The 27,706-nt window shown below is 37.1% G+C and overlaps 2 protein-coding genes across 12 annotated transcripts in view; both read right to left on the bottom strand.

The window, feature by feature from the left end:
- The window catches only part of NOC4L (nucleolar complex associated 4 homolog), a 12,316-nt gene extending 10,552 nt beyond the window's left edge, over positions 1-1,764 (bottom strand). Inside the window, exon 1 of the mRNA XM_085321059.1 lies at positions 1,747-1,764. Within this exon, the coding sequence (XP_085177185.1) occupies positions 1,747-1,764 (18 nt within the window). The remainder of the gene's footprint in view (positions 1-1,746) is intronic.
- The window catches only part of EP400 (E1A binding protein p400), a 48,602-nt gene continuing 20,923 nt past the window's right edge, over positions 28-27,706 (bottom strand). For 3 of the 11 annotated variants that reach the window (XM_085321101.1, XM_085321100.1, XM_085321094.1), the window contains 34 exons: positions 26,920-27,086; positions 25,752-25,906; positions 24,987-25,223; positions 23,750-23,914; positions 22,652-22,819; positions 20,880-20,971; positions 19,795-20,093; positions 18,843-19,045; positions 18,586-18,755; positions 18,205-18,401; positions 17,754-17,865; positions 16,964-17,107; positions 16,467-16,625; positions 16,113-16,196; positions 15,359-15,490; positions 15,211-15,255; positions 14,801-14,954; positions 14,100-14,341; positions 13,392-13,565; positions 13,105-13,152; positions 11,953-12,089; positions 11,292-11,348; positions 11,102-11,180; positions 10,316-10,516; positions 9,530-9,575; positions 9,328-9,437; positions 8,516-8,720; positions 7,821-7,984; positions 7,282-7,488; positions 6,796-6,991; positions 6,112-6,242; positions 5,267-5,434; positions 4,379-4,456; positions 28-2,516 (listed from right to left, as the gene is read on the bottom strand). In XM_085321101.1, the coding sequence (XP_085177227.1) occupies positions 2,244-2,516; positions 4,379-4,456; positions 5,267-5,434; positions 6,112-6,242; positions 6,796-6,991; positions 7,282-7,488; positions 7,821-7,984; positions 8,516-8,720; positions 9,328-9,437; positions 9,530-9,575; positions 10,316-10,516; positions 11,102-11,180; positions 11,292-11,348; positions 11,953-12,089; positions 13,105-13,152; positions 13,392-13,565; positions 14,100-14,341; positions 14,801-14,954; positions 15,211-15,255; positions 15,359-15,490; positions 16,113-16,196; positions 16,467-16,625; positions 16,964-17,107; positions 17,754-17,865; positions 18,205-18,401; positions 18,586-18,755; positions 18,843-19,045; positions 19,795-20,093; positions 20,880-20,971; positions 22,652-22,819; positions 23,750-23,914; positions 24,987-25,223; positions 25,752-25,906; positions 26,920-27,086 (5,199 nt within the window). In that variant the 3' untranslated portion in view covers positions 28-2,243. Of the gene's footprint in view, positions 2,517-4,378; positions 4,457-5,266; positions 5,435-6,111; positions 6,243-6,795; positions 6,992-7,281; positions 7,489-7,820; positions 7,985-8,515; positions 8,721-9,327; positions 9,438-9,529; positions 9,576-10,315; positions 10,517-11,101; positions 11,181-11,291; positions 11,349-11,952; positions 12,090-13,104; positions 13,153-13,391; positions 13,566-14,099; positions 14,342-14,800; positions 14,955-15,210; positions 15,256-15,358; positions 15,491-16,112; positions 16,197-16,466; positions 16,626-16,963; positions 17,108-17,753; positions 17,866-18,204; positions 18,402-18,585; positions 18,756-18,842; positions 19,046-19,794; positions 20,094-20,879; positions 20,972-22,647; positions 22,820-23,749; positions 23,915-24,986; positions 25,224-25,751; positions 25,907-26,919; positions 27,087-27,706 lie in introns of all 11 variants that reach the window. The other 8 variants (XM_085321098.1, XM_085321095.1, XM_085321096.1 and 5 more) reach the window with 8 other exon arrangements.

Below are 27,706 nucleotides of genomic sequence, written 5' to 3' on the forward strand. Positions count from 1 at the left end.
CGCGGTACAGACGGGCTGAGMCGGAGGTGTTATAAAAATGTACACTTTATTACACCTTCAGGTAGGATACATCACTAGTCCCTACAATCCTACTGGATCAAGTACAAACGCTTATGAACATACGTTATTTACAGGTAGACTTCCTAACACACTTCGGGGAGAGAGACACATTGAAAGGAGAGGGAAAAAAAAAAACGATTTTTATCTTCTTTAACTGACCTAAACAAGAAACAATTGCCTCTTTAGACACCAAATCAGACCAGCACAATGATGCAGGCAACAGCTCTCCCGCTGCTGCAAGTGTGTGTCCCCCCCGACTCCCATGCACATAGTAAGAGCTAAACATCTAAAAGTAAAACTGGGGCTAACTAAGCAATATTTTTGGATGAGCAACRACATACTGCGCACAGTGTCAGTTATCTGTTACCGCTGCATTTACTTTGCATTTTCAACTCTTTCCATTGCCAACATTATTAGCTTTTCTGCTAGTAATGAACTTTAGGTAATGGCACAAGACAGTGGTTCAGCAGGGTCAGGAGAATATTTGTTCAYGCACAAAGTTAAAAAAACCAACAATGCCCCCCATATTTGCAGACCTGAGGGTCCAAGAAAAATACGATGCAGGAGAAAAGAGGTATAAAATTTAAAAGAAAAAAAAAATCAGGAACTCTGCCTGACCCAGTGTTACATTCGTGATCTTAACAGAACGTCTATCCTACTTAAAACAGAGGAGTTGACCGAGTATTCTTTCTTGTTTAAGCCATCTGGATTGCTGGATACCTATAGGTGTGTACATATAGCAGTAAGAACAAAAGATATGCTTTYCTGGCCTGTAAATAGGCTCCCCTCCTAAAATAGTAAAAAGACCACAGAATGAAAAAATAATTTTAAAACCATTTCAGAAAAGGAATGTTATAAACTTGTCTGAATTTTACATGTCACGCAGTTTTATGGCCAAAGTAAAACAAATCTATTCAAGCCACCAAAAGCTTTTTGATTACTCTGCTGTTTGCAAACAGAGCTCGCTTTTCGGCAATTTTATGCAAGAAAAAGTAAAGAAAATCCCCACAGTTCTATGCAGCTTTTTGCTTTTTTTTCCCCATAACAATAAGGCAAACTGATTTGGAGGAAGAGGCCACGCTCTATTCACATCCAAAATACCCACCTGAAGATACATTCATCATTAGCTTTAGTAAAAGAATAGTACAAAAGTTAGATCTTATTCTTTACACAATTGAAGAATTAGTCTTAAATTTCACTATTCTCCCCTCCCCTCAGCCCCCCACCCGCCAAGCTGAAAGCAGAGTAGAAAGTACTGAACATTTAAACATGTTGCAAGAGCAGAATGAAACTGAGAGATTAAACTTCATCTGTTTGAGATTTTCCTTTACGGAAGTCCCATGGGAAACAGCTATGGACCATTTGTTTAGCTGTATCTACTGAACAAATCTTTTACAAAAAATGGGCTACACTTTAATACACATCTACTATCAACACAGTATTTACTCAGCTCATGCCTAAAATACCCATTATCTTAAAGTGAAATATGAGAATGAGTGCACAGGTTGGGTGCTTCAGTAAACTGTACACAGAACTACTAACAAACATTTTAAAAGACTTACAAAAACGGAGAATGAAACATTTTTTTTTCCTTTTAATTACATATACTTACAGGTTTTCACATTTACTGGCTAAGCTTTTCAGGGAATACTTCAAATATAAATTAGTTCCTCTGGAGGTATTTACCTCAAGCGAGAACAACATGCAGCTTTTATAGATGGAAAATACTTTGCTATATTAGCCACACTTGATTCTTTGAATGGCTTCACTATGGATATTGAACACTCTTCCAAATTATAGCAAAGAACTGCGTATTCCCACAGGCAGTTTATGGTATGCTAACCTAGATGAATTGTACTGACATTTATGGCATGTCACCATTTTACTCCTGTGTAGCTGGGCAGAATTTAAACGTAAGTAATGTTTGCTTTATCTGACTTGAATGAGCACGGAGAACACTGGCAGAATGTATCTTGTACAGATTTTGAGTGTTAAACAGTTTCTAACATACTGAAGTTTTGTGAGAGTTTCCATGTTTAAATGTTCAACAGCAAAATCCTTCCTTTACAAAAAATAAAGGTGATTTGTCTTCATTTGGATGTTTGGAGAAGCTTCTCACTTTGCCATGGCTTAGCAAACACGAAATGCTGTATTTCCCTGCTTATTGCATTTTAATTATTAGTTCAACTTGGTTTAGTAGGTGCCTTTAACCTGACAGTAGGTGTCCTCATCTGTACTTTTGCTTGCTGATTTGGGGCTTCAGACGTTGCTGGTGTCTGTGCAGGATTCTGTACACCTGGAGCCTGAATCTGGGGAGATGCTGTTGTCACAACTTGCTGTTGAATCAGTTTCTGCTGGACAACTTGAGCAGTGGCAGTTGTTGCAGGAATCACTTGAACCTGCTGCTGACCTGCTGTTGTCTGAGAGAGTGTCACAGTTTGGGGTTGGGCTTGAACCTAGACATTAGGATGACAAGGCAATTACGAAAGGATAGCTTGGCATTAAGCAGAGTATTCATAAAATTTCTGCACTACAGAAGAGCACCTTATTTCTATGCGTGTTTGTTCTCTTGACTGACAACCACCCCAGACAAAGTAGAAAGAATACAAGGGATGCTGAGAATGTAGGATGCACAGTTTGAATGAGAAACACCTTTCAGCCACGTTTTCTAGAGTACAGCCTTATAAATAAAAGCTAGGAGCCAAGACACTCATAGCTTAGATATCTACATTGCAAATCAAAAGAAACTTCTCCCAGCTCGTTTACAGAAGATATATGAAAGGTAAAAAAACCCACTGGTTAGACAGGAAAACTCCAGTACTACAGAAGCACGAGTGAAGGAACATGGAAAAGAACAGATCAAAGAGAAGTAAAAGCCCACTCTGCACCACACTGTGACAACAAATACGGCCACTGAGGCTCCCTGACGGTCTCTGACATGACCTTTTCAGATTAGCTGCCAGCCTCTATCACTGCTTTGGGGTGGGGTAGTTTGGATCTGGTCCAGRAATCTAGTTTTCAGAACTCTATCCAGAATGAGAGAGAAAAATTCAATCTCTSCTTGTGTGGAGGAGAACGTAATGAAAACTGAGCAGCTTCAGAGCAGAAGCCAAATGAAGCTGCAAAGGCTTCTCCCGGGGAAAGCTACCTCTGCACCAATCCAAGAAGAATCCTTTGGGAAGCACTATACTAACAATGCAGGTAAAAAGAAAATGATGTACACATCAAGCCTGCAGCTTTAAAAATACTTAATATGGCCTAATCCTACTGCCACTGATGTCACTGGAGAGTGTAGGGGGTTGCTGTTTGTTTTCTTTTTTCTTTTATTCATAGAGTTCAGTGGTCCCAGAGTTTAGAAAATCTAACCTTTAATGTCTGTTGAAAAATAATCTAAGGTTTTTATTGACTAGAGAGGATAACTCAACTTGGGATGAATGACAAAGTTTCTGTTCCCCGCTGTATACCTCGCCCTTGCAGCATTCACATCTGAGGTGGTTATCAATCAGTTTACAGCACTTTATCATCATTATAAAATAAGTAGCCACAGATTTTGCTCTGCCTTAAAAAACTGCACCATAAACTGTGACAGATTAAGAGCTGATTGGCTCAGATTTCTGTGCACTGAGGGCAATAGCTCCATGAATCATCCAAAGCTAAATCATTCCTGCTAATCAATAACATAACAAAACTTAAGCCTATTGCTAAAGTCTGAAAGACACTGTTTTGAATTGTTAAATGAACTTCTGGGTAGTTAGGTGAAGGGAGACCAAACTGTCTCGTCCTTCTCCTGCCCTAGCCTCACCTAGTCACACATCACATTTAGAGCAGATACTCTACCATTCTGACTTTTGTGAACGGCTGACTTGGAACAGCTTTGGGCACTGGAACGAAACAATTTGTAACTCTCTGTTTGTCCCAATTTTTGTGAAAGAACACACATGTTCATTAGTTCAATTCTTTGCTACATGGCAATACATCACAAGAAACCACTTTTTAAAAATTTCAACTCCAAAAAATATATTTAAAAAGTTTTTTTTTCAACTTATCTAGAATGACAAACAAATATTGCTCTATCTAGCAAAATTTTACAGACTAGAGGATATGCAGCAGTTGACTCAGTAATCGTGATTCATTTTTACACAAGGGAAAGATACTTGCTACATTCTTCAAAATTACTGCATATGGTACACCTAAGAAGAAATATATACATATATGTGTGTGTATACATATATATATATATATATATATATTCCCAAATAAATGAGCTTCCAATAAGGATCATGTTTCTAGTGCCATATTTGTCATGAACAAGACCTACCTGTTGGGAAACTGAAACCATTTGTTGAATATTGGCAACAGTAGCCTGTTGCTGGACCACTTGTGGAAGTTTTGCAACCTTTAGGGACATGAAATAAAGAAAGACGTAGTCAAAATGAAAAGTGGTTTATAGCAACAAACACACTATACCATCAAAATTGTTACTAAGTTTCCAAAACGCAGTTCATGATAAGCTGCAGGTTGTCATTTTCAGTAATACTGTACTTTTGTAAAAACAAACAAACAAACTTTTAGATCAGTGTACTGAAGACTTTACGTAGGATGGGAAGAAAGAGTCAAATTTTCAGTCTTAACTGAACTGCAGTCTTAATTTTGCAACATACTTTCATTTCCTCCATTAGCTATACAAAATTAAGGGAAGCACAGAAATTCTAATGGCCTACATTGTCTTAGAAATACTTCTGAAATACTAAGGTTTCCAATTCCTAATTCCCTTACTTGTCACTTGGTTAGACTGATCTAGTTGTGCAGAAAAGAAGACAGCTATCAGCTACTCTTGGTTGCCAGAGCTTGGGCCAGGATGCAGCAGCAGATATTGGGAAGAACTCTGGTTGAATGTTCCCTAGTAAACACAGTTGGAATCCACTACTTAATAAAAAAGAGTGACACAATTTACTTCTTTCAAAGAGGAAAGGAGAACTTATAGCTCAGATGATTCCTCTGACCTGCTAACAAGCTGCAGCAAATTCAGCATCAATAAATTTTGCTAACAAGCCGCTGCAAATTCAGCATCAATGAATTTTATTACAAAGTCAATTTATACAAACAAAACTGGAATTAGTAACAGCAGGATCTAAAATGCTAAGTCACCTGTCATCTTCACCAKTCTCCAATCATAGCAGAGGTTAAATGTGTAAACCTGTGTTACCTGTACCTGAATCTGGGCCTGCACTTGTTGGGTTCCACCCGGTTTCTGGGTTTGGGAAATTGGAGTTGTCAAGAACTGTGTTTTAATGGCAGGYTGTGTAGTATAAGTTACTTTCTGTTGCTGTGATGTCTGCTGTTGGGCCTGGACTGTGACTTGTTGAGCATTTATCTGCAGAAGAGGAAAAGAAGCATTAGACATTAGTGTCCACAACATTTATATATATTTTTAAAGAACAGGTATGTAACTGATTAAATTCATTACATTTAGTTACAGAAACAAACCCTCTCAAGCTTAACAGTAGTAAARTGAGTACGGAGAAAGCTTTCAAGCATTTATAAAAGCATTCTRAATCATTTAAAGCATTTACTGTAAAGGTTCTCACACATATACACACACACTTCATGCAGGAATACACCTCTGAGAAACTTATAAACTGCAACAAAACCACATCAATGGCTGATCAATAGCAAAGTCCATGAGATGATGACATTTCAGGAGAAAGTATGCATGGTATATATCATAAAAAGTGAACATCTTTAGGAATTTTCCATATTTGGCTATATTAGAAGAGAATAAAGAGAATCCTAATCTTTGCTACTTAAACCAGAAAACAAACAGAACAGCTTGCGGCACAAAAAAAAAGAAAAATCAAACCAAACAATAGTCTTAATGAAAAAAATTTTAAGCACCTGAGAAACCGTTCTCTCTACCAAAAACCAATCTCTTCAAATACACTTAAGATCCACCCACAGAAATGTTAACTGACTGTCTAGGAGCATCATAATTCAGAACTGAAGCTTAACAGTTAACTTACAGAGCTCAAAGAAAGAGCAGACAACAAATACCTTTTGCTGCACAGCAGCTTGACCCTGTGCAACCTGAGGCTGGATAGCTTTCTGTTGCTGTGCTGCTTGATGATGCTTAAGTTTTAGAAGCTGCTGGACATGCAGTGGCTGTGCAACTACTGTCTGGCCTCCTGAAAATTACAAAAATAATTAGAAATGTAAAGAGTCTTCATTTAACTGCTCCATCCCCAAAACCACAGCTTGCAAGCACAGATTGTGGTTTTTATAGACCTGCACATTTGCATAGCTCTTAATACCCGATAACCCACTGATTTTAAACAGAAATAAGATAGATGATTTTGAGAGCGGAGTAGAAACATTTTTCATCTACGGGCACAAGTAAGCTAAGTTTGTGTTCTAACAGTAAAACCCACAGGAAAAATTTCATTCATACTACAATTCAGAACAGATAGTTCTGAAATAAATAAAAGTTTTCACATCTCCATTTTAAATTTAAAAGAAGTGATGAAAAACTCTATCTGCTCACCTACTCTTATGCACAGATTTAAATTTAAAATAACTATCTGGCTATGGAATCATACTAACCTCCAGATTAAGTGGTATAAGTGCAATTCTCTCAACATGTTTTTGAAACAAATTGGAGTTCAAGCTCCTACAAACACCCTAGCTTTAAAGAAATGGGATTTTAAATTATACTAAATTTTAGCAAGTCTCTTTACCTACCTGCTGCTTTCTGTGGCTGCCCAATAGCAACACTTATGCCTGCRACAGTAACAGGGAGTGTCGTGACTCCCGCAGATGACACAACAGCAGCTGGAACAGACACCACTGGAGGCTTTGCCAAAGCAACCTGTGCTGCTTGTGGAGTTTGGGCCTGGATCTGTCCTTGCGCTTGAAGCTGGGAAGCAGGAACACGAGTCTAAGCAGTAAGGAATGAAGATTATTGTACTGGCAAAATAATGTTTGCTGCATCTAATAGGTCRCTGTAAAATGAGAGCTGTAAACATTTCTGAATATAATTTCTCCTTTACATTAAGACTAGCTGACACTGTGTCTGAAGTGTAAGTGCAGTTTAAAGCTATTTGTGTTAGTTGTATCTTTTCTACTGCATAAGCATTTATTTACACAAATGACTAGCATCTAGTTCATTTACATCAGCAAAGAGAAATAGGTGTTTAACACTGTTTCGCAAAGTCAAAGACAACTTACGAGACGAGCAACTTGCAGGTTTGTCACAGCAGTGCCTGTGAGAACTGCACCAGGCCGAGGTGCTGTGACAGCAGTGAGTTGTTGAGTTTGCTGTTGCTGTTGCACTTGTACTTGTGCTGTTTGCTGCTGGGCCCCTTGCTGTGTCTGCTGTGCTGCCTGCTGCTGAGGAAGCTGCAGTTTCTGCTTCTGCAACTTGATTAGCTGCTCCTGCAAAAATAAAATGCTTCCATAATTTCCAATTTTTTATACAACTACCAGAACAGGAACGAGGGTGAACTTTAATTAGGAGCAAAGAGCTAAGAATGCACCTCCTTTATACTGTAGATTGCCGTGCTTTATATCCTGACTTACTGCAAAAGTGGGACTACTTGAAATGGCTATSGGGCTTCCTGACTTCATGAAATTTTAGAAGGACCAAATTTAAAGAAGAACTGCATTTCATTCTTGTCCAAAAAAACAGGTTACAATAAACATCGTTAATGATGCTTGCAGTAACAGTGACAGTAACATACCATATTATTTCAGGAAAGTTTCCTCACCTGTGACAACTTCCCTACAGTTTTTATTTGAGCTGGAGACTGGGCTTGTGCCTGAGCCTGAATCTGTGGCACCTGCACCTGAGCAGCYTGCTGCTGCTGTTGCCTGAGAAGCTGGAAGTGCGCAGGGGTGATTGTTTTGCCGGAGAGCTGGACTGTCGGCGTGGCTGTAAATAAGGAGAAAAAATAAAGGGTTCTGAAGGAAGATTTTCAACATTCTATTTAATGCACTGATTTCAACTGAAAAGTTGCTAAATGCACCATTTTCTGCTCCAGTACAGTTTGTGTTCTAGCAACAAATAAGAGCACATTAGCATAAACATGATGAAAAAGTAGAGCAAATAATACATTATATATGCCTTTCTTCATAATGGTTTCTAATTGAGGCAATCAATTCCAACACTGTACTGCTAGTTTATTAATAATCATTTTTGAATTGTAATGCTAGGAGACCAAGTAATTCTCTCCTGCAACACTTTATCCAGAAATACTCACTGGAGAAAAATGTAATCTGAGCAGCAACAATAAGCAAGTTAAAAATTGCAGCATTGTTTAATAGTGTTGCCAACAAATACAGACYTTCAATATTGCGGCTAGTCAAGTGGTGGTCAAGTAAACTGTAAGAAGTCTGAGGCTCTTTACATTACCCTTGGGGGAAAAAAAATAAATGAATAAATAAATAAATGCATGATTATTACCTGGTGTAACCTGAGTCACCAAAGATCTTGGCTGAGTCTGCACTGGTGTTAAGTTTGTAGTTACAACTGCAGATGCTGTCACTGATGTCACTGCACGAACCCCCTGGGTAGATGCTATCGTCACCAGCTCTGTCGAAGCAGCAGGTGCTGCTGCAGTTCGCTGCTGGGTATGTACCACTTGTGCAGTTGCAGTGCCTCCGGAAGTCTGAAGAAGAGCAAAGTCATTATTGCTCAAAGTTTTCAAACCTTGCATAAAACTATGGAACTTTGTGGAAGCAGACTATACAGTTTTAGAAACAAATATCAAAAATAAAGCAAAGTAGGCCCAAATCTTTCTAACATACCTATCAGGTCAGATACGTCTCATAATCAGCTTCTCATTAAATCTTTTTAAAACAGGCTGATCACCAAGACCTTAACCACATTAYAGAAATTTGATTTTCCTACCTTTCATACTTTTGTTATCTTCTATAGTCTTATACACTTAAAATAACAATAAAGCTCAAAATTAACAAAGCACAGAACAATTATAGACTGGAAATGACAATGACATGAATCACTTTCTATGACAGCACTCATTTGTGAGCCTTTTATAACAGTACTATCAGTTAGGTACTATGTTCTGATAAGATGTCACAGAGTGTTCTGATGTTTTTGGCAGGGAAGAGGGGTTACAAACAGAATCACTTAAAACATGTGAAGTTGGTAAGAGTTTCTGACAATACGGAAGGCTAATGCAGAAAACAGATATGCTGATAAAACTTGCAACCGAAATCAGACCAGGCACACAACTAGTATTGCAGTCTACTCACAGTCAGTGTTCCAGGTATAACAGGTGAAGCCAGACGTTTATTGATGGGCTGAAAGGTAGCAGCAGGGACTCCAGCAACTGTATTCACAATGACATTTCCACTCACTGTAGCTGAAAACAACCCAAGATTAAACACGAGATTTTAAAAAATAAAAATCTGAATGTCCTCTCATCTCCAATGCCCAATTATAAAGTCTTCTTACCAGTCTGTATACTTGTCCCAGTAACTGCTGTTTTGATTGTGCCTGCCTATTTAGAAGACAATTGAGGTAACCATTCAGAAAAATGAGTAAAAACAGAARCAAAAATAAAAAACCCCCCTACATTACTCTTATACTTTTGGGCTGTTTAACACAATGCTCTAAGAGAGAAGTGAGAATTTAAAAAAAATACAATAAAATGCACAGATACTTCTACTATTGCTTGATCATTTTACTTAATAAAATTTATGTATACTTTAGGGTTCTGCCACACAAGCAAGCAATTGGAGAGCAGCTGAATGTTTGGTAAATTTAATACCATTTGACATCCTTGATAAGGGAGTAATATATTACTCTGGGACACTGCAGGTAACAGCTCACACACAAACATCACCAAGCAGTTGATACACAGTGATACCTGTAGGTCACAGCCCTTTCTCCCTCACTTTAATAGATGCTGTACTCTAGACCTTTAACAAGCAAACTAAGATCACCACTTCCTGCACACATTAGCATGCAAACAGGGTAGGCTTTAAAAACACAAGCCTCAGATCTGTCATCAAATCCATTAAAACAGACTCTAGACCGAAAGAAGCCATGAGAATTTTGCATATCTGTACTAACGCATCCTATTGTGATTGCATTAGGATCCACAATGGTTGTAACACTCCACTTCCCCAGCAAAGTTTAATTCACTCAACCTTTGTTTTTAGCTACATTAGCAAAATCTCTTAGCAGAATTATTTTATGCTGTTAGCCACTAAAACCATACCCAACAGTATTCCTTACCAGTACTGCCGTGTTGGCCACAGTAGTTACTGCAGTCTGTACCACAGCTTGCTGCTGCGGAACTACCTGTGCCTGAGCCTGCGGCTGAGGCTGAGCTTGTGCTTGCTGTACAGCTGGCTGCTGAGCTTGCTGCTGTCCAGCTTGTTGCTGCTGAGGTTGTGGGCCTGTCTGTTGCTGTGCCCTCTGCTGCTCAGCCAAAGCCTAGGAAATCAAAGTGTGAGCTTCACAGTCTTCAAAACAGTGCATGAAACAATTAGGATATATTAAAAAAAAAAGTTTTCACTCCTTTCATTCTAAGCATGTATTATACATGTGCACGCAGACTCAAATCTGACTGCACTGTAACTTTCTAACTCCAAGTTACATGGTCTAATTAATTTCAAACTACAAGCTGCACATTCATGGTCATATGGCTTAGAACATAACACAAAAGCAAGTGAATTTACCATCAACAAGCAAGGAAATGTATCTCCTTCTGAATAGTAAAAAAAAGGTTGGGGGGAATACAAAACAGGMAAGAATAAAACAGAGATGGAAGGGTTTGAGGTTTTTTAATGTATTTTTCAAAAAGGTGCTTGTAAATAAAAAATATGAACCTGACATACAGGCCCAGGGAAAGGTCCTGCCTTAAGACTAGATATTCAGACCCCACTATGCATACAACTTGCAGCTGCCCATGACACCTACTGTACCAGCAAACTTCTCCCAGACGTAAGTTTTCTCATGCTTCCTCTACCTCTTGTCTAGTTGTTTAATCACTGCACTCATACATACAGCTGACTGTACCTTTTTCTCTTTTGCAATACGTTCTGCTCGGAGGGATGCAACTTGAATTGGAGGAAGTGGTTTATCATAGTTGATTCCACTATAAACAATGATGATAAAACAAATCATGCAATATTTTAGAAATAAAAACTCAAAGTTAAAAAATCCCATTTTTACTCAATTTGTAACTCCTTTAAGACAGAGTGCATACCTTTCTGCAAGCACAGATGCATGCTTTGGATTCTTCTGGAAAGGATTCATGCCAAGTCTGAAATTGAGCAAAACTGTATTACTGGAGACAGAAAAACCTTAAAAACAACATTTAATTTCATATGTTTTAGTAGATTACGCTGCAGTTTGGTGAAGTTTTACCACTAATGATGGCATTCCCATCAGTACTGGAGCCTGCATACAGATAAACATTTTAAGGAAGACTTACAGTAAGTATTAAGTGAATATAGTAAAAGTTACTGTAGAAATATACACAGAACACAATGTGCTACTAAACAACACCAACATCAGAATGTTTGCAATTCAGGTAAATTGAAATAGTTTATATATTTTACATAAGCTATAAAACTATGGTTTTATAGCTTATAAAGTGGATTTAAAAAAGATCACAAGCGTGTGCCTTTTTGCTCTTAATTGCATAAAAGAAATAATGTCATGAGTAAAAGTTAACGCAGACCCACAAAATACAATGGTGTTTCAATGACACAAGGTCAGGATGCAAAGGAAGAGCTCCAAGAGTAGAGAAAAAAATAGTAGTTTGAAACATAATGTGAAATAACTGCTGGTTGCAGGAGCAATTCAAACCACAGTATCTTGCAGATCTGTGGAGACAGAGTTTGGATGATCCCAGTTAAACTTACAGAGGTTTGATAGGTGGACTTCTTTTTCCTGCAATCATTTTCATCATCTCAAAATGATTAGTATAAAGTTGCGTGTGGGTGGCACCCTCATCTTGAGCATATATCTGATTGGTGCGAAGGGGGCGACTGTTTTTAGTCTAAAAACGAAAACAAACCAACTTTTAATTGTGAACACACCCACACTGCATTTTGTCTATGTATAAACACATGGTGCGCTTGTAGATTATTTAAAAAGGTACTCCAACATATCTATCACAGACTGGTTTCTGCCTCGTGTCACTGATAACTTACTGTTACACAAAACTCTATGGGAAATATATAAAGAAAAAGCAAAATAAGGAGCAGTTCTCACGGTCACACTGGCATCAGCACTTGGGGACATACAAAATGGCAAACTCTAATTTGAAAAAGAATCTTTGCTTTAGTTTAGATTTTGCAAATTTAATTCAGTACCCAAACCAAGAGCCCATTAGTTTATAGTTATGCATAGCGCACACATAGTGTAATAAAACCATCACTGCACTGCTCTCCTAACAAAGCTATGTTAACATCCAGCACACCATGCCATTCTAGTATTTGGCTTCTCCTAAGCAGCAACTGCCAGTCAAGGACAAACCTGCTTATTAGTCTGAGAATGGGACTACGGTCAGAAGTTCTAGACTCTACACCCAGTTCTGTCATTAAATTGCTGTATAGTTTGGAAGAAGTTGCATATAATCGAGAATTTATTTTTGCTTCTGTAGCATATTATCATCCCCATTTACAAAGAGGTGCTTCAAGCATTAAATTCACTATGTACTATGTAATCCACTTAGATCCTAGTATGAAGTACCTTCTTACAGATCTTAAGTATCATCATAATCAGAATAAGTTACATGGTGCTTGTTAGGTGGAAAAATACCCACTACAGTTTAAGTGAAATCACAAACTTCTTGCATGACTTAAAATTTAGCTATCAAATCCAAAAGCTGAAGTCTGGTGTCAATCCACTGTATCCACAAAAAAAAAGGAAAAATAAATTTGGAATTTTAATTGATGTTTCAGAACTCAAGTAACACTCAACACGGATCTCATATGAATTATCTGCCCACCTCCATTGTTGCTAAATACCACAGTGTCTAGATTTGATTTTGAAAGAATACCAATGCACACCTTATAAATACTTTTTGTCTTCTTTTTAGGATTAGCTTCGTACATTAGCTGTAAAATAAGAAGGAAAGTTAGATGATCTTTTGTGGAAGATTTTGTTCAGGTGCTTTTTCTTTTCAAAGAAATCACATAAAATAAGTGGAAATCCTGATGAGGATAATTTTATAAAACTTTTAAAAGTTATTTATTTACACTGTTGAAACATTTAACAAAAACAAAAGTTTACAGAGATAAGGAAAAAGCTCTACAAACTTAGGTAAAAAAGACGCATCATTTCTACGTAAACTCACCTTTCCTTCTTCCCTTGGAATAATGACATTTTCGTATCTGTTTCGGCATTGTTTTGGTGAGCGATAGACTCTGCTGCATGAGTTAACAACATCACTAACAAGGTCCCAATTGGGAGTGTGTGCTGGTGATACAACGGCAAGATTTAAAGGAAGCTCCAGTAGCTGCTTCACTGCCTAGAAGAGATAAAGGCATAAAAACTGCAGATGACAAATCATTCCAACCTTCCAAACCTATCCCTATCTGCATGCATCCATACATTACTAGAATGATACAGACAGCTTGCCCCTCAGGTTGTGGGTTCATCTATGTTCACAGAGAATAAGCAAGCAGTTATGCAGACTAATGCGCAACAAAACCCTTGGAGATTGGTATAAGAGGGGCATACTGCCGTTCGGTGTTGCTCAAATGTGGGCAGAACTTTAGCTGCATTATTCAATGTCCAACCACCACAACTGATCTGAGGCATTACAGGAAACAGCCCCTAGAACAAAAGCAGGGCATGCACTATGTAGTTGAATGTTTAATTTATCCTTAAAGGAACACAAGTGATACACAATTCGCTTCAAATTCTGATAGCAAAATGCCAAACTAACCATCACGAATTAGAAATGACCTTCAACAGGTGATGTACAGAAAGAGCCATTTCTGAAATTAGAAACTAAAATATGATATGTAATAACAGCAAGAAATTGCAGGTATCGTCTAACCTGCAGAAGTGCCCAGTCTTCACTGATCAACCACTCAGGATTATCCTGTCCAGCCTCAGCAGCTGGTTTGACAAGAGTCGGCAAAGGCTTTGCAAACTGTGTCTGTTGTTTCAACAAGATGTTTTTCTTCTGCTCTTTGCCCTCTCGTCGCATTTTCAACATTCCTGGAGTTGCTCGGTCAAAAAGTGAACGAGGAGGAATAACTGTCTCTCCATGACGTTGCTTCTTCTTCCTACCTGCAGCTACAACAAAAAAAAGACATTTTTAGTAAATGGTTACTACCTTTCTTTGATTTTTCTGCTACTTATAACAACAAACTGCTTCTCCTTAAACTATCTAAAAGTGTATAGAATATCTTGCACTGCCTCTTAAAAGCACACTGTCTGTAACAAAACATAACACGGCCAGAGCCTTTCTAAACCAATACCAAATTTGTCCTAATTCACACAGCAGAGTGTCTGTTCTTTAAAATTGTCCTTTCTGAAGTAAAAATATCCACATGTCAAAATAGCAAGACACACTATAAGAACTGGGGTTTCCTGTGATTAAATTGATTTAAGACCACCATGAGACAGGAATTTTTCTCTCTTCAAATCTGCCCATTTATCTTTTTTCAAGGCTACGTATAGTCGCAAGCAAAAAACCATGATTTCTTGACTTTTACCAATAGACCTCATAACAGTTTTGAAAAAAATATTTACCAGATGGATCTGTTTTGTGTCGTTTACGTTCCTTCCTGACATACACTGGTGGCAACTTTGATTCTGGAATTGGGGTGGTATCATACATCAGGCACATAACAGAATCAATATAGATATCATTGTCATCTTGAGGTGGAGTGGGGGGAGTCCAAAGCTACACAGAAAGTAATTTGTAGTTAGTGCAACGTATTAGCTAATCATAGAATCAAAGAACGGTAAGGTTAGAAGGGACCTCTGGAGGTCACCTAGTCCAACCCTCAGCATAGCCCATACGGGGACTGAACCCATGACCTTGGCATTAGCAGCACCACGCTCTAACCAACTGAGCTAAACCTGCCCCCAAAACATCRATCTTTATTTCTCAAAAAATAAAAAGCCTATTTTGACTGCCCAATGTTACTTTTACGTACTGGCATTATTTCGGTTTGTCCATCTGGACCTTCATAGACATATTCCTACAAAACAAAAATAGAATACAATTCGAATGAACCAACTGAACCCTGAAGGAAAAGGTATTCTGATTAACCAAGAAGAAATACAAAAATGATCAGGAGTTACTTTGTTGTATGCATCCTCCCGAGTGTAGGTGAGGAGTTCCTCATCATCCTCCCAAAGCATTTTTTGCTCCTTTTCCTTTAACACTTTCATATGCTGAACTTCCCATGCTTTCTTTGCAGCTTTCAATTCCACCTAGGTGAAAAGCCAAGGTCGTTATCAACTTTATGCAGTAATAGCCATTGGATTAAAAGCTGTCGATTTGTATTTTTATGGATAAATTCCTTAAACTTTGACATTTTCAAGCACAGAAAACTTAAAGTAACTTCTTAACAGATGCCTTTCCTCATCATTTAATAATAGATTTTTTTCATCTCTGTGGGGTTCTTTAAACCTTCAAAATAATATAAACTCAGAATTTGAGTTAAACAACAGGCAACCTCAACATAAYCACACAAATGGATACCTGTGCTTAACTTTATTCAAATGAGCAGCCTCACTGAAATTAACGAATTTTCTCCCTGCTGTCAATTAAGTACAACAAATATTTGTTGAGTTATGCTGAATAATGTTATTTCTATTTTATAAATAAGAATTAAGAACACGTATCTCCTTAAAACATGTGAATCATAAGCAGATAAGTTCCCTGTAAGGTATTCTGGCACTAAGTAAGTATACTGAGTGAGTTAAGTACACTCGGAAGTGCCTACAATATACCCAATGTCGTTAGAGAAACTTCTACTTCACACTCAAAATATAACTCTGCTAGTGCGTACTGTGATAGAAAAACACAGAACAGAGAGGTTTGTTATTTTACCTCATTCAACCTTGGCCCATTCTCATCAACAGAAACATGGAAGAGTTCTAAATAATTCAAAGCATACTTCTCAATTGGAGTAAGCTGAGAGAACACATTAAAGAAAAACAAGTTAGTATTGCAGATAAAAAGAAAAAGAATAACTGACAGAGAGTGCTTTAAAACTCTCCTTGAAACTAATCTCTGCCTTTCTAATGGCTTAACAACTTAAGTCAATAGGAGATTTCTCATCATTTTATTCAGAGTATCAAATCCATAGAAAATGAAGCTTCTTTAAGGCAAGACTGCAAAGAAATTGAGATATTTGAACTAAACATTACTTTTTAGCCAAGTATTCATGGAAAGGCATGGTACCTGATCCACAACAGCAACTAATTCCTGCAACTGTGAGGACTCTTCATTGTATTTTGTCTCGCAGAGCTCTGAGATTAAAGGTTCAATGCTTGACTCAGGTCCTATTTCTTGTACCTGATCGTTTGACTCTTCATCCTCTTGTTCAATACTGTTGAGGGCCTTTCAAAAACACGTATTTTAAAAATAATGAAAACTCCAAAAAATGTGGAAATAAATCCCATAAGAAGCTCACTRAACTCCAACATAAATGTCTGCAATAAATCTCTGCTGAGGCAGTCCCCAGGAAAGTATACTTAGTGACAAACAGTCCCCAAGAAAGTATACTATTCAACAATATGCTTTTGTAATTTTTTACAAGAAAAATTTTTTTAAAAAATCAAACTGACAGAAAACATTGATAAAATTTACCCAAGTAAAAAATAAGGCAGCTGTTTAATGAAAATTTCACACTGCTGTATCTTCTCCCTTCCTCACTAATGTATGTGTTGATTAATTACCTCTATGAATGGTCTTGCAACTTTAGGGGAAATGTTTTCTGCTGGAGATGGCTCTTGAGAAAGTACTACAAATTCTTCTGCTTTCACTCTAAATCCAGAATCCTCCATAGGAGAATGAACCTCAAACAACTCCTGAATTGTTTGCTAGGTAATGAGAACAAGAAAAGAGAATTATGTTCAGTTTTCAGGACTACCCTGTTTTTGTTTTTATTTTACCTAAATAAATTTAGGTTCAAAGGAACTTATAAACTGTAAAATGACTAAAGAAAAAATAATTATATCTGGAAAATTGTCCACTGTCTGTTCTGTAATCTTCTCTTGTAGGAATACACGGAATAGAATATAGAATAAAGTGTTAACAGATGCTTTACCCTCTGGCACTGCCATATCGGCAATGGCAGATGAGGATGGTCTAACTTTATCAGTGCAGTCACGATCATCTGCACCATTACACCAGCAACGTGGAGCCTAGCTCACTAAACTTTGTATTTCACACTTTTGAAGTTGTTAAAACTTTTATCCTTGCAAGCTCTGCAGAATTTTGTGGTCAGACAGAAGTCAGAATACATTAAGTCACAAGGACGATGCCTGTACATCACTGTGCAAATAACAGTGATAACAGTGACTATCAGCAGATAGTGCCATATTCTCTCAAATACTATCTAAAACCTAAAGCAATCATGAAATCTAATATGCTTACCTATCAAATTCTAGTCCAAATGCATTTCTAGTAAATGTTTATTAAACACTCTTACACAGATGCTTGAGCATGTTTTGAGTACTAACTTACCTGTGTTAAAAAGGCCATTGAATAGTCATTTCCCTGAGCAGCTACTTCTCTGATCAAATCCTTTGTGCCATTTTTCAAAAGCTTCTCTTCTACAGAATTACCACTGACAAGCCTAAAAAAAAACAGAAAACTTGATAAGCTATTTTGAAAATGACCTTCAGAAATCGAAAGAAAAATTGCCCTCAGAGAATAACATTGAATTTTTAAAATGGGTGGTGTGGGGGCTGGGGGATTTGTTAGGGTTTTTTTTTTTTTTTTTTTTATTTTTTTTTTTTTTTTTTTTTTTTTTTTTTTCTTTTTTTTTCTTTTTTTTTTTTTTTTTTTTTTTTTTTTTTTTTTTAACTTCTGGTATAGGTAGAAAAAAATCCTCCACATACTACCAGCTCCACTTTAAAGAACTAACCTTATATTAAAGTATATTAAGGAAAATTCATTGATCTGTAAGCATCACCTGTATATATGGATGTCTTTACATCTCCCAATTCTGTCACACCACTCCTGAGCCTTTGCATCCATCACTGGGTTTAGATCATTGTCATAGAACACAACAGTGTCTGCCTCAACAAGGTTGACTCCAGTAGAACGACTGTGAGAGGAAAGGATGGCACAGAAAATGCGCTTGTCTCTGTTGAAACTTTTCATCAGCTCCTATATAAAGACAATAAAAGCAGGCAGTAAATAAAACCATACATCAAAATAAATTCATCATAGCCTAATAAAAAGAAGAAAAAAGAAAGAGTATTTCAAAATGGGTAAGAAAGAAGGCATGTAGTATATAAAAGCCTAGAGAGGACTTAATGCTGTTTGTGGACAACTGTTAGTGCAAACTTACCTGCCGTTGTTCATGGTTAGCATATTCATCAATCCTCACAAACGTGAGGAAATGGAAATTTAGGAATAATTCCAGTATGTCCAACATCAAAATCATCTGTGACAAAATCAGCACACGGCGCCCTTCAGATTTCAACTTTTGAAGCAAGATAGCAAGAGCTTCTAATTTTCCTGCATTTTAAAAAAGAAAAATAATAAAGGTTACCCACTACAAGACAGCAAATGATCAAAATATTACCACCAAAAGTCCTGCTTTACCTGAGTCATACTGCACCAGCCGGAGGTCAGGGAACTGTAGCAAGTGTGGAGTTGTAATTTGTTGCAGCTGGTGCAAGTGTGGAGCTGCCTTCTGCTTAAGGTTGTGCTTAAGGATTTTCAACCTGTGACTGTATGAAGGGGGAGGATTTGCTACRTACAAACATGGGGGAGCAGCAACTGCAGCTGGCAATACAAAGAGAGCCCTGTGAAAAGCATAAAGTAAACATCAGGTTAAGAAACAACATACAAAATGATCATGTCTGGCAATAATCTTCAGCACATTAACGTGGTAGCTTCACTGTCCTGTCTAAACACCCTAGATAGTCTTTGTTAATGTCATAAGTAAGCTGCTATGTTTCTTCAAAGTCTTGGTATTTTTTCTCTCTTTGTTTTCTATCAGCTTCRATGACAGTTTCTGTTAAACCGTTTGCATTGTGATCACTGTATTCAGTGACTAGATCACAAACACAAAAACAACCATCATACTAGACTTACTAAAAACAATTCAAAGAAAGTTCTTCTACTTGCACTGTATACTCCCAAGGCACTGCAGYGCTTTGCTCTACACACAACCTATARCCTATTACATGTCAGCTTTAGCTGAACTAACTGCTGCCTAAATCTCTGTGCSTTAAGTCTTGTTGGTTGGATCCAAGCCTTCACAGGTATCTAATCAAAAGTAAATTCAAAGCCTGAAGATATAAGCTGAAGTACGATCAGCTGAATTTGGACTTGAATTTAGAAATGAGGCACTGAGCATTGCTATTATAAAGATCCTAAAATTAAAAAAGAATTGTTATTTTAATGTTCATATTGCATATCATTTATTGTTAAATAAATCAATCTAAAACAAAAAAGCTAATGAACAGGAATAAGGCTTTTGGGCTGTTTAGAAGAGTTATTTAGGAAGTAACTAAATGTYGTAAAGGACTATGAGGCAGTCCCACATTACCTGTTAACAACATCCTTTAAAGATTCTTGTTGCTGAACCGAAGTCAGGATCAGCTCTTGCAATGGATCACCTGGACCTCTGGAGGCACTTGAAGAAAGGCAACAGTTCACAAAGCCAGCCCACCTCCAGCTGTTATCTTCACAGGAACACAGCTGAGGCAGCTTTCTTTCACCAGTCAAAGAACAAATACTCAACAAGTCTCTGCCATACACTGGTGCTTTCGAACAACGGCGTTCATTGCCAGAGAATATTCTGTCCAGACGTTCCTTCAGAAGCCGGTTCTTTTCTTCATATGTTTCCTTTGCCAAAAAAGTTTAAAAAAATATATTTGCTGCTTAAAACGATCACTTAGGAGCTTGAATTTCTTCAGAATGAAGCTGGGGTGAGAGTAATGTGTGTTTTATATCACCACCATCCATGCTAGATCRTAACAACTATTTGGATCCCAACACAAGATACATTTTGTATAAAATTTTAAGATCACATTTAAGTCCAATGTATATTAAAAGATCAATTCTATTTTATCATCGTATCAGTTTTAYTAATGTATATTTTCATCGTTTTGCAAAAAGAAAATTCATCATTTATATTTGGGGCATTTTGAATAATACAATAGTATTGATAAGGTACAATGCAATTTAATATATATTTGATATATACATTTTCCCAATGTTTTATGGGTTTATCAAGTAACTTTTTTAAAAAAAGTCATTAAGATTAGAAATACATAAAATTTTCCCCAATTGCCTCTGTGTTAGAAACAAAGAAAATCTGATGATTCCCTTATTCATGCATTACTACATAATTATGATATAGCCTAGTTATAAAATCCTATCTGTCATCACAACACAAGCACTCTGTTGGCTGCTTTGGAGTTTACATACCAAAATTTAATTTAAGTATGGATTATAAATGAAAATGTATCAAACGTCAATCTGCAACACTTGACAAAATTTAGTTTTACTTATCCTATAATCATTAAAGCTACTAATTAATTCCAACTTTGTGAGTTATAGCTTCCAGCTATCACATGGACTTATCAGTCCTGAAAAGCTGTGTTTACACAGAAAAAYGAAGTGAAGTACCTGTGATTGACCATGTGTCGGGACTGGTTTTAACGCTGCTCCCATGTCACCAGTTGACAAATTAGTAACTGCAGTTCTACCTGGAATACAAACTGAGAATAAACCTAGTATTTATATATTTTTGAAGATTGTTTTCATTTATTGTTTTTAATAAGTAGCCATTTCACAGCTACACTAAGTTATCAGTGCAGACAAACATTCAGTCTAAATGGCCTTTAGGTATTGCAAATTTGTRCTTAGCTAGTTAGCCAGACAGCTAACAGAATATGAATATCATGAGAACATTTCRCACAAGTAAACTGTTCTAAACTACAGTAACACCCTTCACGCAGAGGCTGACAAYAGACACTGTGTAGCAGTTACTTTCCTGATGAAATATATAGGTTTCTATCTCAGCCAGAACACACTGCTCGTCAGTACTGGTTATTTGTTATAGAAAAGCAGCACAACCTTCTACTACTCAGTTTGAAACTGTACTTAGTAGTGAATCAATATTATGACAAAGAATTGCATTCAAGTTAACTGGCAGACACTAAACCTTACATTAACAATAACAGACTTTGAGGAGCAAGGAAAGAGCTTTGCCTTTCCAAATTTTTATTACAAACAAGCTACATGTGAGTTCAGCAATTATTATTTCCAATCACCCATAGCATATTTGGCATTTTAACTAAAATTCAGTAAATATTTTCAATAAGCTTTATATCTTCCTTTAAGGTGAATGGCAATTTTTTTTTCATTTCTCTCTTGAAAACAGCATTTTTGCTACTCTTGCTTTTTAATGAAGCACTCTTTTTACCACTGTTGAAGTAATAAGATGCATGGGTTTGTTTTTGTAGAAGTCTTACATTCTGAGTTATCAATTCTTGTGGTAAACTGTAGCCATATTACAAGTACCTGTAATGCTACTGGAGCTGGGGGACAAAACATTAAGCCATGGATCTTCCAAACTATTACAGAAATTATTTACCATCCCGCAACTGTGAGGCTGTTGAAGTTTCCTCTCCCTTTTTATGATGTGATGTTTACTCTTCAGAAAGTCAAATATGAACTTCAAGGGCACGTTAATACATCAAAAGGAGCAGTAACAGGATGTTTTGAGGGACTGGTTTGTATCCAGAAACAATTGCAGCAGATGGCCGTTTCCAGTGAACAAAATCCTGGCATTGCATTTGTTATCATTTAGCAATCTGCTGTTCTGCTATAAACGCATCCTAGATAGCAATATCTCTACTGTTTTTGATCAACAACTTGGTTGTGTTTTTCAAGCAAGGAACTGCACACATTTGCAGTAAGGGACCAACCAGCTCAAGTAGTATTTATAGAGGGAAAGGGAAAACAGCAGCTTGACTAGACAGAGAAGCAAAGAAAATTAGATAATCGCAAAATCAATGCAGAAAAACAGGGAAAATTCTTGGACATTCCTCATCAGTATAAAAAAATAAACACCTTGATCTTTCTTTGAAAGAACTAACAAAATATTTCAAATTTACTTCTTCCCATAAACATCTGACCTAAGACAGAACTAGTAAAGAGAAATTTTGAATAATTAATAAGGCTTCAAGTTCTCAGGTTTGGACTAAAAATTTATCCAGAACTCCAATACCGACTACTCACAAATCACTAGTCAGAAGGAATGAGATTTCTCTCACAGTATACCTGCTTCTGAACCCAACTTTCAGAATTGCTATCTGTAACAATTCGGAATATACATCAATGTGTGTAGTAGTTAAACATGTAAACAGAGACATTTATTCAGGCTAGAAACCTACCTTGCTGTGTCACTGTYGTGGAAGTTGTCACCCCTCCTTGATGCTGGTTTCCTAAAGCATTCAGAGCATTCTGAACAGTTCCAGCTTGGGAGACTGTCTGCATGACAACTGGACCCTGAGGTCTCAAGTACTGCTGACCTGGTGCTGAAACAATTTGAAGAACACTTCCTGCAATGGAGGAGTTAAAAAACAACAAAATTAGACTAGGTAGAGCAGAAAAGAATCAACAGTGTTCCCCAGCAAAAGATACTACTGGAACCTGATCCAAAGTAACCGAACACAGATTACCACTCACACAACGCAAAAGACAACAAGGAACCTAGGTAGCTGTTCTACCAATAGATCATTACTTCTCCAAACTACRTTAAATTTTCTTAGATGAGTTCATTATACCAATCTGACTTAAAGTTTCATAATCTCTGACAGGAGGAAAATGTTAAAGTCTTCATAGTTCAGAGGAGTTTCACCTCATTGGATATCATTCTAATTCTAGATATTTTAAAAGGAATTTGAACAAAATCGAATCAACACAAAAATCCTCACTTAATGTTCTGTCTGTTTACTTTGTTGGCCAAAACTGAAGCTGCTCCTTCCACAGAAAGTCAAGTTTTTCCAAGTTCTTTTGAACTTGGCAACACACGTAACACCAAGGGGTAATTTGAGAGCAAAAAATACTGTAGGTGGAGCATCCAGGTGACCAACAGGTAAGAGTTGGATCAAAATACAGAGGTACACTGATCTAACAGCACTATTTTCAACACTTCAGAACAACTTAAGAATGTCCTCAGTTTTGTCTATTTCTGCTCATAAAGTAGTTTATCTAAAATAATGCCTCAGTTTATTTTAACTGTATGGCATACATGTGGGTGCATATTCAATAATAAAATACTGAAATACAATATACAAAAATAAAGTAACTGTATCTTTCATGCACTTGACATGCATTTATTTTTCAAGTGAGAGCTGCCTCCTTATAGCTGTCTCACACAGAAAACAAAGCAGAACATTACAAGCAGAGAGGAAAAAAAAAGTTGCCTCAACAGTACCAAAACCTGAGCATTCTAAGCACTGGAAATCTCCCTGTTTTGAATTAAGTACCTTGTAACTGCAGGGGCTGCCCTGCAGTGAGCTGGCGAAGTTGGCTRTGTGACAAGGTAAACTTGTTGCCTTGAAACTGCAGTGTTACAGGGGTCTCTGGCTGAGCGATTCTGCCTTGCGCTCCTGCTATAGAAGCCAGCTGGGCTATTTTTACTACCTCACCACCTGTTAAGGAGGGAAACAAGCATTAAAAACACAAAGAAGGGGGTGTTGTTCAGTACTCACAATTCTAAGTTTTGGTTAGTAAACTGGTGCGGAAGCGCCTTCCATGCATAATTACACTTAGTGCATCAAAAGTGTCATATAAAAGTTAAGCAGGTATTGTTTTCTGTATTTGTTGGACAAACTGGAAAAAAGCTGATTGTTTAAAAGCTAAGAACATCAACATTTTAGAAGTTATAACTTCACTTTCATTAGCAAGAAAAGGTTAAGAGCTACCTGAAAACTCATGTGACACTTTGTAACCGAACAAGTATAGACAGTAAAGTGATTTCCACTGCCTTTTCAAGAGCATCAAGGAAGGTGTAAGGAAGAGACAAAAATACTCACATATACAGCAATATAAATACACAATTTAAATAGTCTGAAGATTAAAATTTGCTGATGAAGCATGATTTATATTAAGCAATCTGCACTTAGACAAACCAAAAAGCTTTAAAGTGAAAAGGACCAAGCTTTTTCTGATTTAAATGCAGAAAGGTTAGAGGCATTTAATATTAACTATTACGATATTGAGAAAACAATGGCATGAAAATTTAGCTTTTGTAAAGGCAGTGCATTACCCCCAGAGATAAAATTAATACATCAGTGCTCAGTATTCTATATACATGCTAATAGGCAGTGCACATACAACCTTAAAGCAAAGCCTGATTGCTTTTCTCTGCCTAACAGTAGCAACTTTCCTCTCTGCGAGAGAGGCCTTTAGCAGATGGATTAGTGTTTAATATGAAAGGAATAATTAGGATAGAGCTAAAACATTTGGTCGGAAGGAAGTCTTGCCAGCAGAAGAAACATGCAGAAATAGGAGATTAAGTTGACACCACTAATGTATGTCCACAGCAATTCTATTGTTTCTTATCCAATTTTCGATTTTCCTTGGTCATAGCAACATAGTGAACAAGGCTAATCAGAAGAGTGAAAAAAAAACAACGATTCTGTACACATTTTAGGGTGCCTAGTAACTTAACCTCATTGTAGTAAAAAGGTGGGAGAAACCTTGAAAGGGGAGGCCACTTACTAGGCAACCGTGCCTGGGCCTGAGAGGTGAGTACCAGCCTCTGAGGCAGCACACTCTGTTGGATGGTGTGCGAGGGGGGCTGGGGCTGGGGCTGGCCCAGCTGGGAGGCCTGTGCAGTGGTCTGACCCCGCTGTTTCGCAGGATTGGCAGTGCTAGTTGCTGTGGTGAAGGTCGCTGCTGGCGTGTGTCTTGGAGCACTGGTGGAAGCCTGAGTTGTCTGAAACTGTGCTGCTGCAGCTGCAATCAATAAGGTTTGTTTGTGCAAGCTGTTAGAGGTTTTAACTCCACTGCTTTAAACAACCTGCATTAAAGAGAAACCTTCCAAGAGGATATTAAAATTGCTATAGGAATGGTTTTTCTGTACAGACTGGGATTTTTATCCATACCTACTACTCCATCCTATTTCTACAACATTATACATTTGGTAAGCATTGTCTAAAGGCTAAATAAAGACACAAAAGCACTGTAAATTCCCATGTTTGATARAACATTACACACGATCTGTGTTTAAATACCAACTGTCCTATATTTATTCCCTACATTATCAGTTAAGTTACACAAAGCTTAGTCTTCCATTGTAATGGCAGATTAAACCGTACAAACTAGTGGAGAAACGTACCAGCAATTAGTTTGTTGGTATTTAAAAGCCATTAGTATTCTACATCATTAAGGTAGAGGGGAAAAAAAAAAGAGTTCTATTAACAGACTAACTTGTATCAGTGTATTTAGAGGTTTATGTAATCAGTATAGCACTAACTCTCTTACCCTGATTTGAAGAAACTGTAGCTATGGGTGATCTTCCTCGTACTTGTCCCTGCTGAGTTACTGTTGCTGTAGTCACTGTGCGTTGTACTTGCGTGCTTGGAAAAACTACTGTCCTGCCCTCAGGTTTCTGACCATATTGAACTGGTTGAAACAACCTGAAAAGAATAAAAGATTGTAATTTGGCTTTTAAAATTAAAATCTATCAGCAAGTGGAAAGTATAAACTTCTCCCTGGTAAAGTCTATAGCCTATCAATTCTAGTCCATCAATCAAAAATCTGTCAAAAGTTTTTTTTAAAAGTATATACGTCAGGCTATCACAGTTATAACTTCATAAAACAAACCAGCCTACAGATTCACTGAATCTTTTATGAACATCTGTATCAGAAAAATATAGTTGGCTTCACTCAAACTTCAAGAGCAGTCACAACACCTAAAAAAAAAAATCCTTGCAAAGCCTATATCCAAGAAATCAATGACCAAAAACAGAGGCTCTTTTAAGGCCTCCAAAGAACTTCTAGCTGATCATACCAGATGATAATCTCTTGCTGACAGATGGCTGATAACGTTGGCAAGACTCACTTTAGAAAACTTAACAGAATTTGCCAGAGTTCTTAACAGAATTAGAAAATGCCACAAAATCAGTCTGCTAAGCTCCAGAAAGAAAACGCTTACTGCAATGCATCAAGCTAAATACCAGAAGAATTTAAAATACTGCAAATGCCTGAAATGATCTATCCAGAAACCTAGAAAAAGAATAGGGCCCTCATATTGTTTCCAGAGAGATGTCAACATCCCTGCAATTCATCAGACAGCTATTTTTCATCAGAAAAACAGCTCCATGTTACTTCGAGATCACTGGTTCCGTAAGACAGAAATACTCTTAAAAATCTATAGTTATAAAACTTTATACATCTCTTATAACAGTGCAAGCACAGCTAATAGTTTTGATGAATCATTTCCAATATTGCAAAACATCATAAACTCAAAAAATATGAAAACAAAATCACCAGTTTTAACAAAAGCAAGACTAAATGAAATAATAAAATAAAAGCAAAAGTCTAAGGTTTTGTGTGAGATACAGAGAGATAAAGACAACTCTGTAGACATATCAACAGAATTAATTTTTCCTTCTTTAATTCTAGCTAAATGGAGGGCAGCTGTACATACCTGCTTGGTTTGAGCTTCACTGGGTTGGGCCTGGGTGGTGGTGGAGGGGAGCTGTAGATCTCTTCAATAAGTTTTCTAGTAACCTTTTGTTTTSGCAATGTTTGTGCTTCATAATGAGTCATTCTGTTTTCCTCTCCAATCAGATCAAAAAGAGACAGATCTGACTCCTACAAGCACAGTAAAATACCATTTATTATTGTATGTAATGATACGTACAGTTAAGTATGCTCCATGTTCTACGCTGAATTTACTTTCTGTATTTAGCAAAAAGTGTCTAAAAGTTTTAGAAACACATCTTGGGCTGGTAGACCCATTTTAAGCATCAGAATAGGAGGGAACAGAATTGAAATCATCAGTCAGTCTTACAGAAATCAGTGCAAGTCATATTTTACAATTCTTCATATACCATGATTTCCAAAGAATCAAGTTGAACTCTTAAAATGGGTTTGTTGACTATGGTATTTGAATGTCAAACTAAAAAGCATTCCTATGCACTTGACAGTAGAAAAATAAGGAAGATGGCAGATAAGAACAGCTAAAAATATTGTCTCATCTGCTCCATTATCCCTCCTTCTTTTTAATGAAATTATTTCTTTTTGTTTGCCCTATAGAGGGGGGACATTTCTTTAATGATAGTACAAATAACAGTACTTCAAAAGGATTACCAGAAGTGTACTAATTAATTAACTAAAGTGTATTAAAAGGTCCTGCTCTCATTAGCTACAAAAAGCAGAACAAAAATTAATGAATCTGGTAAACATGCGCTGTGCTACCCAGAGTGTTTTTG

Source organism: Rhea americana, unplaced genomic scaffold, assembly GCF_003343005.1.
Source record: "Rhea americana isolate MKP2758 unplaced genomic scaffold, rheAme1 scaffold_68, whole genome shotgun sequence".
NCBI classification, from domain to species: Eukaryota; Metazoa; Chordata; class Aves; order Rheiformes; family Rheidae; genus Rhea; species Rhea americana.